The 12,777-nt window shown below is 47.1% G+C and overlaps 1 protein-coding gene across 2 annotated transcripts in view; it reads right to left on the reverse strand.

Moving 5' to 3' along the window:
* abcc5 (ATP-binding cassette, sub-family C (CFTR/MRP), member 5) overlaps positions 1-12,777 on the reverse strand; it is a 168,675-nt gene that overhangs the window by 23,963 nt on the left and 131,935 nt on the right. For both annotated transcript variants that reach the window (XM_084314897.1, XM_084314896.1), the window contains 4 exons: positions 4,452-4,598; positions 3,468-3,597; positions 2,501-2,783; positions 529-715 (listed from right to left, as the gene is read on the reverse strand). In XM_084314897.1, coding sequence (XP_084171023.1) covers positions 529-715; positions 2,501-2,783; positions 3,468-3,597; positions 4,452-4,598 — 747 coding nt within the window. The remainder of the gene's footprint in view (positions 1-528; positions 716-2,500; positions 2,784-3,467; positions 3,598-4,451; positions 4,599-12,777) is intronic.

The following is a 12,777-nucleotide window of genomic DNA, read 5'->3' on the forward strand; positions in this document are numbered from 1 at the left end:
TACTGGGTGTATCTACTGGGAGTGATGACCTGTACAGACACTGTATCTACTGGGTGTATCTACTGGGAGTGATGACCTGTACAGACACTGTTTCTACTGGGAGTGATGACCTGTACAGACACTGTTTCTACTGGGAGTGATGACCTGTACAGACACTGTTTCTACTGGGAGTGATGACCTGTACAGACACTGTTTCTACTGGGAGTGATGACCTGTACAGACACTGTTTCTACTGGGAGTGATGACCTGTACAGACACTGTTTCTACTGGGAGTGATGACCTGTACAGACACTGTTTCTACTGGGAGTGATGACCTGTACAGACACTGTTTCTACTGGGAGTGATGACCTGTACAGACACTGTTTCTACTGGGTGTATCTACTGGGAGTGATGACCTGTACAGACACTGTTTCTACTGGGTGTATCTACTGGGAGTGATGACCTGTACAGACACTGTTTCTACTGGGTGTATCTACTGGGAGTGATGACCTGTACAGACACTGTTTCTACTGGGTGTATCGGACTGACCTGCACCGCGTAGGAGATGGCGAGGCCTGCGTAGGCAGGAGCGATCTGGCCGTGCATCAGAACGATCATCAGGGCCGTGATGCTGATGAGAGCCACGCTGATGATGTCCAGCCGCACCGCCAGCCAGCGCATGGCACAGCTGAACAGGTAGAACGGGGCCTGGTTCTGGTCCAGCAGCTCCTGGTACCTGAGAGCACGGAGACACACAGGGAGGGAAGCGGATCAGGACTACGATAAGCACCGTGTCCACCAGGCCAAACCGGATCAGGACTACGATAAGAACCGTGTCCACCAGGCCAAACCGGATCAGGACTACGATAAGCACCGTGTCCACCAGGCCAAACCGGATCAGGACTACGATAAGCACTGTGTCCACCAGGCCAAACCGGATCAGGACTACGATAAGCACCGTGTCCACCAGGCCAAACCGGATCAGGACTACGATAAGGGCCGTGTCCACCAGGCCAAACCGGATCAGGACTACGATAAGAACCGTGTCCACCAGGCCAAACCGGATCAGGACTACGATAAGCACCGTGTCCACCAGGCCAAACCGGATCAGGACTACGATAAGAACCGTGTCCACCAGGCCAAACCGGATCAGGACTACGATAAGCACCGTGTCCACCAGGCCAAACCGGATCAGGACTACGATAAGGGCCGTGTCCACCAGGCCAAACCGGATCAGGACTACGATAAGAACCGTGTCCACCAGGCCAAACCGGATCAGGACTACGATAAGCACCGTGTCCACCAGGCCAAACCGGATCAGGACTACGATAAGAACCGTGTCCACCAGGCCAAACCGGATCAGGACTACGATAAGCACCGTGTCCACCAGGCCAAACCAGCAAAAATAATCATGAACAATTTCCTTATTGATTAATGAAATAAAAAGCATTTGAACACAAACAGTCTTTTAACCCTTTCACTGCCGCACTGCCAAAACGGTTAACCCTTTCACCGCGACAATACACAGAAGGTTTAACCCTTTCACTGCCACACGACAGCCTGTTAACCCTTTCACTTGGCGACCGTCGGTTGTGTGACAGTAAAGGGTTAACCTTCTGTCGTGTGGCAGTGAAAGGGTTAAGATTAGGACGTCATATTTTAATGAATCTTTGGCCTGGAATGTCATTGCTCATTTGAATAATCTCAGAAATCATTTTTTAATCAGATATCCGATTTAATCATCCCTTTATCGTTTGACAACATAATTTGATCAGCAGGACGCAGACAGACGATGAGCGGTAAACATGGCTGCCCTGCCAGACGTGAGGAGGCTGACCTCTGACCTCCTGCCAGACGTGAGGAGGCTGACCTCTGACCTCCTGCCAGACGTGAGGAGGCTGACCTCCTGCCAGACGTGAGGAGGCTGACCTCTGACCTCCTGCCAGACCGTGCAGCACAGTGAGGAGCAGGGGTGTAAAGTACTTGAGTAATTGTACTTTGTTACAATACTTAAGTACTGTTTTTGGGGATTTGTACTTTACTCGAGTATTATTAGGTTTGTATACTTGTATACTACTCAATTACATATCAGAGAAAAAAAAACTTTTTACTCCTTACATTTAAAATGCAGACTTACAAAGTACAAAGTACAAATCTCGCAGGTCCAACAATTTAATTAGTATATTTGTTTCTCTGGCCCGAACTAATGTTAACGTTATTAATCCTGTGGCCGCACTTTATTGAAAAACAACCAATCAAATCCCCATCAATGGAAAATGAACCCGCCCATACCCATGCTGATTGGTCCTTGTGCAAGACTAGAAAGCGGGGATCTTATCAGAAGAATAGACAGTCAGAGTGACAAGCTACAGAAGATGGCCACAAGCGATAGTACGAGTGATGAAGAGGACGAAACGGAACATTTCATTGCCCCGGAATAAAAACAAGTTTTTACTTTGACTTTTTAATACTTAAGTACATTTAAAAGCAGAAACGTTTTTTACTTTGACTCAAGGCTGACCTGTCCAGGAACTCGTGGCCCTTGCCGTAGGCCTGCACCGTGGCCAGGCCCTGGATGCTGGACGTGATGTGCGAGACGAAGGGGGACAGCGTGACGTTGTCCAGGCGCTTCAGCTCCCTGACGAAGACCCTGGACACCACATGGAGGAGGATGAAGAGCAACACCAGGGGGCCCACCGCCGCCAGGAACCATGGGAAGACCGAGCCCACGACGCCCAGGCAGAAGAAGCACAGGATGACGTTCTGGATGAACATCTCCACCTGGAAGGGAAGCCTGGTGTCAACTGGGAGGGAGGGGGAGAGAGAGAGAGAGAGAGAGAGAGAGAGAGAGAGAGGGAGGAGAGTAATTCTGATTGTGCCTTTTAATGACCAAAATGCACAATGCTGTTGTATTTATATACATATATTAGTGTATAAGAGTATCTCCTCTACCTCCGTCCATGTCATTTATATATATATATATTAGGGATGCTCGATATTGGCTTTTTTACCGATACCGATATACCGATATTGTCCAACTCTTAATTTCCGATACCGATATCAACCGATATCAACCGATACCGATATATGCAGGGTTTCCCCCTCAAAAAACGGAATAATTTCAGGTAATTAACATTACATATCTCTTGTTGTGGAATTAACACAACATTATGCATACTTTTGACAATAAATAAAATCAGAATTGGTTCTTACTTGCTTGCCTGGGTAAATAAAGGTTATAGAAATGTTTTTTTTTACCGATACCGATATTTTCCGATATCACAATTTAATGCCAATATCGGTAGGCCGATAATATCGGACATCCCTAATATATATATATATATATATATATATATATATATATATATATATATATATACATATACATATATTTGTCTATAAGAAAATCTCCTCTACCTTCGTCCATGTCTTTATATATATATATACCTTTGTCCATGTCTTTAAATACAGTGTATATATATACATACCTTCGTCCATATCTTTGGAGAAGCGGTTCAGGATCCTTCCGGTCGGGGTCGTGTCAAAGAACTTCATCGGACTGCGGAGGATCTTCCGGAACAGTTCCTCGTGCAGCTTGGACGACGCCCGGAGAGTGCCCTGCGGGTTCCACAACAAGTTAACCCTTTCACTGCCACACGACAGAAGGTTAGCCCTTTACTATCACACAACCGACGGCGATGCTCCATCATTAGCATCATTAGCTCCGCAAATGATGCTAATGAAGGAGCATCGCCGTCGGTTGTGTGATAGTAAAGGGCTAACCTTCTGTATTGTCACAGTGAAAGGGTTAACCTTCTGTCGTGTGGCAGTGAAAGGGTTAAGAGAAGAAATAAACACCAACAAGCAAACAGGTCACATGGACGGAGCTCAACCTGAGAGGGGCGGGAAACAGTGTGAAAGGGGAGGAGAACTTTGACCATGTCGGCCAATGGGAGGAGAGTAAAACTCACTTGCGGGCGCTCAAGTAGCACACCACCTACGCTGTGTCGCAACACGGCTGTCCCAGGGTTCGACTCCCGGAGCCGGCGACCTTTGCCGAATGTCTTCCCCCCGTCTATCTCCCATTATTCCTCTCTCTCTCTCTCTACCGGACTGCCCGGTAGTAAAAAAAAAACAATAAAAAAAATCTACCAAAAACATAATAAAAAATTTAAATTAAAAACCACTTGCAACATCCTGCCGGACAGGAGGTACTTCTGCTTTATAGGCTCTTTTCCCAGCAGCCATTTTGACATGTCATCGCAGGGTAAACACAGGTGTAACTAATAACCATATGGTCCTATTCCATTTAGGTTGTGACCGAGCCCTGGCGTTGTGCTTGCTGTCTCACTGGCATGGCTGTGACACACCTAAATGGAACAGGGCCGGATGTTATTATTTACACCTGTGTTTGCCCTCTCGATGACATGTCAAAATGAGCGACCTGCCAGGACGCTGTGGGTCAGACTCACCTTGACGAAGACGATGCCTCGGAGCAGTTTGAGCAGCAGCATGACGCCCATGGACATGGCATAGACCCCGGCATAGTGCTGCAGCAGAGGGTGGTCTCTCATGTTGTCACTGACCGCCGAGCTGTTCCCCAACAACACTGTGGTGTTCTGGAGGATAAACAGACAAGATAACAGTCACCTGAGCTGTTCCCCAACAACACTGTGGTGTTCTGGAGGATAAACAGACAAGATAACAGTCACCTGAGCTGTTCCCCAACAACACTGTGGTGTTCTGGAGGATAAACAGACAAGATAACAGTCACCTGAGCTGTTCCCCAACAACACTGTGGTGTTCTGGAGGATAAACAGACAAGATAACAGTCACCTGAGCTGTTCCCCAACAACACTGTGGTGTTCTGGAGGATAAACAGACAAGATAACAGTCACCTGAGCACTGACCTCAGTCTCATCAAACACGACTGACCTGCTGGTCTCTGACAAGAACAAGTTACAGGTTGAAAAAACCCTCAGCTCAGAACTCTGCACCTGGCTCGCTGACAACAAACTATCATTACACCTGGGTAAAACAGAGTCCATTCTCTTTGGTTCGAAAAACAAACTCAGCAAAGCCGACGGCTTCTCAGTTACAGTGGGTGACAATATTGTCAAAGGAAAGATGAAATTACCTACCTGGGCTCCATCCTAGAGGCTAATCTCTCCTGTGACAAAATGGCATCCAATGTAATAAAAAAAATTCAACCAACAAACTAGATTCTTGTACCGGATCTCCTCTCTGGTAAACAAGAATACCCTGAAGACTCTGGCAGGAGCACTCATTCAAGGGTACTACGACTATGCTTGCACCTCATGGTACCAAAGCACCTCAAAGGCGCTAAAAACAAGATTACAAACATCACAAAACAAACTGGTCAGACTACTGCTTGACCTGACTCCTAGAACCCACCTCACCCCTGCCCACTTTGACAACCTATAGGATGGCTTAGAGTAGACGACAGAGTACAGCAACTTGCAATGGGCCTGGTCTACAAGATACACTACACGACTAAGGTACCCATGTACATGTCAAAATACTTCCAAAAGGTCAGTGAATACCACGACCACAACACCAGAGGGAGCTCCACAAATCATGTTAAACCCAGATTCGGCTCAAACAAGGGACTAAACACGTTTAGCAATTATGCCACATCAATGTGGAACGCCCTACCCACAGCTGTAAAGGAATGTGAATCACTACCCACTTTTAAAACCACTCTCAAGGAGCACCTACGAGAGACTGCAATTCGAAACTGGCCCCTGTAAATGTCCTAACCCAACCCCCTCCAATGTACAGTAAATTGTTACGAACGGGTAAGTGACTTCCAAGTTGTCGAGAAGAAGAACGAGACGGAGATATGTTTACTCTTCCAAAACAGCTGTACTGTTTATTATCAGGGAAAAGCGAATAATGCAAGTACAGGGATAAAGACAATATGTCTGTGCTTGTTCCAGCTGTATCTTGTCCGTAGGTTTAGGTGAAGCTCTAGCAAAGGACAAAGGATAGAGCAAACGTTAAATAGGTCACATACTAAACATTCCACGCTGTCAATGAGTGACAGCAGTGTGTCAACCAATGACAGCACCCAGGTGTGACAGACAATTAGTGATGACAGCAATCAGTGGTGACATACAAGGTGAACCCATAACAACAGGAGTGACCCAGGTAGACAGTGGGATACTATCCTAAGGAGGATAGTCTCCCGAACGTTACAGTAAATGTCCTAACCCAATAATACACGAGACCCTCTTCTTGGGACCAAGTAAGGTTTCGTCGATAATCCAATGTACAAAAACCCACCCCTGACCTCATGTCATTATGACATCAAGCCTTTGGCGAAAAAACATTATTTACTTTCTCATTTACCAGTAATGTTGTTCTTTGATACCACATTTGCGGTTAATTGGAAAATTGTGTTTCATCAAAGGACGTTACATTTAGTTAATGTGCTAATTGCTAACTAACCCTAAATGACAGGATGTTGTTAATGTGCTAACTGCTAACTAACCCTAAATGCCAGGATGTTTCAGAGACGCTGGTGACGTCAGGTGACCTGGTCTGCGACGCTAAGCTAGTTTTAGCTGCGTTTCCCTTTTTTTTAACTGCTGCTTAAACTTCTAAACCCCTGCCTCATCAGAGAGAGACATGTATATCAGAAGGCTTTGTTCACAGGACCACAGATGCATGAACCACAGATGAAGCTAGAAGTGATATATTAATAGTCCATTCATTTTCCAATAGCTGCAACAAAGACTGGAGACTCAAGAGCAGCCAGAAAATACGTCAGCCGTGAGAGGACTATAGACCACTGCACTTCCGGAAGTGTTGCGATGGTCTATGGACAATCTACTGATGACTATTCATTCATTCACTCACTCACTCACTCACTCACTCACTCACTCACTCACTCACTCACTCACTCACTCACTCACTCACTCACTCACTCACTCACTCACTCACTCACTCACTCACTCATCACTCACTCACTCACTCACTCACTCACTCACTCACTCACTCACTCACTCACTCACCTATCAAGGTCATGATAGGTATACACATGAAATATTGAAGCGTGCCTCTCTGTTTACACCTGTTCTACTAAGTCATCACTGTGTTTCCATATCTCACTGACACCACAGTAAACAATGGTGTGTCTGAAAACTCATCAATTATTCAGTCTGATCTGTGCTGGAGGACCTGCTGGATGGATATAGGATATACTGCATATTAGGGCTGACCTCGACTAGTCGAATAGTAGTCAACTAATCGATCAAAAGGGTCGACTGCCAACCTCTTAGTCGAATGCAAAAGAAAATTCATTCTTTACAAAAGCAAAGAGGCCTAGAAATGTGGCTAACGCCAATGGCGTGCATACCAGAGGCTAACTGCCTAAGAAAACGGGCACAGAGGCACTGAAAGAGGATTTCACCCATCTAATGAACACACTTTCGCAGAGGACAAGAAGCCTTCATTTGTTTGTTTATTTGTTTATTTATGGACAAATAAACTCCTTCAGACATTAAGCACCCCCCACAGCCCAAATGGAATGATCCCCGCAAAAAAGAAATATTATAATATATATATATATATATATATATTAGAGCTGGGCCGTTAACGGCGTTAACGTGCTGCGTTAACGCCGGACTGTTATCGCGCAATAATACAATTGACGCCGTTAATCTATTTCTCAAACTTGGGTCTCCTCTCCTCTCTCTGTCTGCACGAGAAGCGAGCCGCTCACTCACTCACACATACACATACGGTTACTTAAGGGCGGGGCCTATCTGTGGCTCAGTGTTGAAGCGCTGAGGACACAGACCGAGCTCTGCGCTCATTATTATTATTATTATTATTATCATGGCGGAGAGAACAAAACGAAAGTCTGGGTACACTTTACGAAAGTCGATGCCGACAACGCACGTTGCCACAAGTGCAATAAAACATTTGCAAGTATGGGTGGCAATACAAGCAATTTGTCAAAACATCTGTTGTCAAAACATAACATTAGTCTGCAGAAATGCGCCGTTTTCGACTGCTTTGCTCGCAGTGTTTCATCGCCATGCACGTCCACTGCAGGTAAGCCAAGATAATACGGAGTTAGCTAGGCTAATAACGAATTATTACGAATAGGCTAATTTGGGGGGGACGAGTGTCACAGGGCTGTGACCCAGTTTGTTGTCAAAGGCCTGCACCCCTTCTCTACAGTGGAGTCCAAGGGCTTTAGGTAACAACTAATCATTCAGTGTATATATATATTTTTTTTATCTTACATTTGTTGTTTATTATAAAAAGTCTATAATTCAGACACATTTAAAACATTGTTGCTGCTGTTGCTGAAGAAATTATATTTATTTATTATATTTATTCATAAAGTTATATAAAAGAACATTGCTGCTGCTGTTGCTGAAGAAATAATATTTATTTATAAAGTTATAAATAATAAAGCAATGTCGATAAAGTACAGAACCGTTAAGCAGTATCGATAAGAGTAGTAGTATCGATAAAATCCTAACGATACCCATCCCTAGGTAGAACACACATATTTTGAATGCCTTCGGCAGACTTCAAATTAGCCATTTTAATCTAGATTAACTCCAGGATTGCAGATAGTTTAATCTAGATTAAAAAAATAATAATCTATGCCCACCTCTAATATATATATATATATATTTGCATTCGGGGGGGTAGTCGACTACCAGTTGACTATAGACAAATGTTGGCCAATCAAAGTCGACTACACAAATACTTAGTCTGGGACAGGCCTACTGTATAATATATAATATATTATACATGTGAGTGTGAAACAGGGCGTTGCTGAACACAGCAAATCTCCCCCTGCTAGTTCTATGAAATTCCTTCCATTTTAAAGCTTGTTTACACTTTAAAAGAACCTAAGCCTGCCTCACCACCACTTTTACCCAACTTACTCTGTGCCACTAGTGGGCTGTAACCATTTAATACTAACTACTAACCCCACTGTCCTGTTATAAATAACTACTCACCCCACTGTACTGTTATAAATAACTACTCACCCCACTGTACTGTTATAAATAACTACTAACCCCACTGTCCTGTTATAAATAACTACTCACCCCACTGTCCTGTTATAAATAACTACTAACCCCACTGTCCTGTTATAAATAACTACTCACCACACTGTCCTGTTATAAATAACTACTCACCCCACTGTCCTGTTATAAATAACTACTAACCCCACTGTCCTGTTATAAATAACTACTCACCACACTGTCCTGTTATAAATAACTACTCACCCCACTGTCCTGTTATAAATAACTACTAACCCCACTGTCCTGTTATAAATAACTACTCACCACACTGTCCTGTTATAAATAACTACTCACCCCACTGTCCTGTTATAAATAACTACTAACCCCACTGTCCTGTTATAAATAACTACTCACCACACTGTCCTGTTATAAATAACGTTAGGTTATGACTATAACCAAGTTCTGTTAGTTAGGGGCGATGCTTGGCTTCGCCTTCTGCACTATCTCGCGTACGTGCACGCGTACTGAATAAACCACAAATGTACCTCTAATACCAGTATTAGTCTGACCACACCCCTCATCAGCTTACCTTCATAAGCAGGTGTGTGGTCACCTGCTCTCCTCCTTCCCAAGCTTTCACCACAAGGTGAGGTCAAGGGCTGCAGCGGCCGTCCGAAGCCAAGCATCGCCCCTAACTAACAGAACTTGGTTATAGTCATAACCTAACGTTCTGTATCGTTAGTGGCTTAGCTTGGCTTCGCCTTCTGCACAAGGGAGGCCAAGCGGAGCCACTTGGCTGACAAATACACCCCGCTGACAGCCCCCCAAAACCATCAGAACAGGGAGGGCCGAGCCCCCCCGACCCCCCCTAATGGAGGGTAGCCCCCCTATTAGGGACGTCACGGGAGGGCGACGGACCCGACCGTGCGAAGAGGCACTCAAGCAACTCAACGCACAGGGTGAGCAGACCGTGGCTTGACCCACGACTACACACACGCACAACCCGCATGCCACCCGGGAACGAACGGAGGAACAACCTCGTTACTGCCCCCAGAATCACGGGGTCAAGGGCAAACCCAACCCCGTGGCAAGGCCGTAGCAGCGGAGCACGAAGGAAGACCCAGACCCACCAAAAGGACTGGACTCCCTGGAATGGGGGCCCGGAGAAGTCCATGATGCCAGCATCAAGACCCCACCAGGTGGGCACGTAGTGCCCCGCCCCCCACATCGCCAGCGTATTCGGACAAAGGCCCCTCAGTTACTGCACCTGGTATTCCCAGGCGGAACCAACCAGGCCAGTAAGCCGAGCGGGCCCCGTCCCCCCAATAGTACACCGCCTGGCACACTGACCCTGCAGAATAGGCAGTCAGCATGGCCGTAAGCACACAAAAAAGGTTAACCAACGGAAGCAGGCAGCGCACCGGGGAAAAACCAGGCAACAGGCTGTTAACCCTAGCCTGGAGACTGCGGACGAGACAGGCGCCAGAGGGGACAGCTGAACACAGCCGCCCCGGCGGAAGGAGCGTAAGCTGGCGGTGTTGCATGACCAAGCCTCCATTTAACAACCCCCACCCAGAGGGGTCGAGGCAGAGAAGGCTGACACGATTGGCAGACGTCATGAACGTGCAGGGGCACCCTCAACCGGTGAACCCGGGAGTTGACACTGCTCCAACACACCAGGGAACCAACCACCTCGGTGTTACCCAATGCGGTGGTTGTTCCTATAACCCCTCAAGAAAAAACTCCAAAACACACCTGCGGGTATACACCGGCTATACCGCAGTACAAGTGTTCCAGTTTCCAAAAAGGGTTAACCCAGGCCTACGGGTCGCAAACATCACTTCGGACCGGGCCTGGCGGTACGGGAAGCACAGGGTCACCAGAGGAGGTCAAAAAACCACCCCCACAGGCCCCTCTTCGCCATGCGTGAGAGAGGAGCGAAAAACAATGGAGAACCAGCCCCTAAGCACACCGTACCTGGTATTCCCCGGCGGTCTCCCAACCAAGTACTAACCAGGACCAACCTGTGTAGCGGCCGAGATCCGACGAGATCGAGCGCGTACAGAATGGCATGGCTGTAAGCCATGACGACAGTGCTGAGTAAAAAACATACCCAACCAGGGTCTCCATAGCGCTTAACCCTGTGACACCCAGACCGACCTGGCATTTTTCCCCCTGAAAAAAGCCCAAGTCCCTCAGGGTACCAGAACAGCAGATCTGCATCCCCGGCGGACAACGGGTTCAACTGATCTGGACCAGCGTGACCAGAACCAGTCCCGTGCCCTAACCACGCCGACATGCCCCAGGAAAAGGGCAGATATGCGTGTTGATCTTAACATGAAAAGAAGGCGCCACCCAGACGTCGGGACGAACCGCGCCTGGTGGCCCACCCCAAGGGCGTGAGACCCCACTACATATGTTCAGATCCATCCCGTCATCATCCCCCAGACATGAACGAGGATCCGTCGACAACCCACCCAGGTCATGGGATGTGGTCGCCGGAAGAGGAAAAACCCCCATCTCAGTTGCTTTATAAAAACGCTGTTTCAACCACAAGCAACTAAGGCGTGCCAGTCAATCGCCTGTTTACAGCGAGCTAGCACTATACGTGCGTCGGGACACACCCCCATCAATGAACAGGCTATTTAGACCTGCCATTGAATCCCCAAGGCGCCCAGGGGAACGACAAGAGGGGTGTGACACTCCCTAACTCCAACACTTCTGGAATAGAAAGAAGGAAGCATCAACAGTATGTATCCCAGTCTACACAGCCGGGGTAAAAAATGTTCACATTTTTACATCCCACCACCCTCCCATAGGAAAGAGACGGGGATCCCCAGAGAGACTTCCCACGCGAGCTGTACAGATTGAAAAGAATATATTGCACCTTGAGCCATGTAAAAAACTGGTTTTAGGGCCTCCGGGGAAGAGGCACCGAACCCATACACACTCAATAAACGAATTGAATCGAATATACATACAATAGAAAAGGACCCTTCTAGAGGGTCCACTCACTTTGACAATCTGAGGAGGAAGGCTCTGTACTCTGATGGAGGCTTCCTCACATGGATCACATGGAAGAAGGAGTCCGAACTCACAGAAGGCCTGAGTAGGCGCTTGGTGAGGAGGAGCCCTGACCACCCCCCCTGAAAACAGATCCATCACATGGACCTGAACAGCACACGGAAGTCCTACCAACAGAGACGCGCACGGTGACGTACTCTATGGCGGGGGAATTCCTGCGGTGCACACGCCCAATATACCAGGCCGTGGGACCAGGAACTCCCTCCCCCCCCCCCCCCCCCCCCCCCCGTAACGTGCCGAACCGCCACGTGACGGGAACCTTGAAGGACAGGGGGTGTACCCCTGACCGACAGAACAATGGGGAGAGGAAAGGTTACCAGTTCACCCCTTTACGACCCCACACCCATGATACGACGTAACGACAAAAAGAGAATATGACACAGTCATAGTCAGCTCTATGAAGCGTTTCACAGCTCCACACAGCGCACGAGCTAACCTGCTATCTGATTTTTACTAAGGAAAAACACAGAATAGAGAGGGCTCTAAGAACCCCGGTCCAACATACACATGTGCTTCTGTGGCCAGTACAACCCAGTTGTAGGTCACATGACACACACAACCCATCATCATCACAATGAGAGAATACATCATTCTTGATTAGTATCGACCACAGGCCTTGCTAAGCACACATGACAGCAACCAAACCAATTTCCCTTTAGGAAATAAGTTTCTCCAGCAGATTTAGCACAACCTCAGCAAT

The sequence above is a fragment of the Notolepis coatsorum genome, assembly GCF_963971535.1.
Source record: "Notolepis coatsorum genome assembly, chromosome: 1".
Taxonomy (NCBI): domain Eukaryota; kingdom Metazoa; phylum Chordata; class Actinopteri; order Aulopiformes; family Paralepididae; genus Notolepis; species Notolepis coatsorum.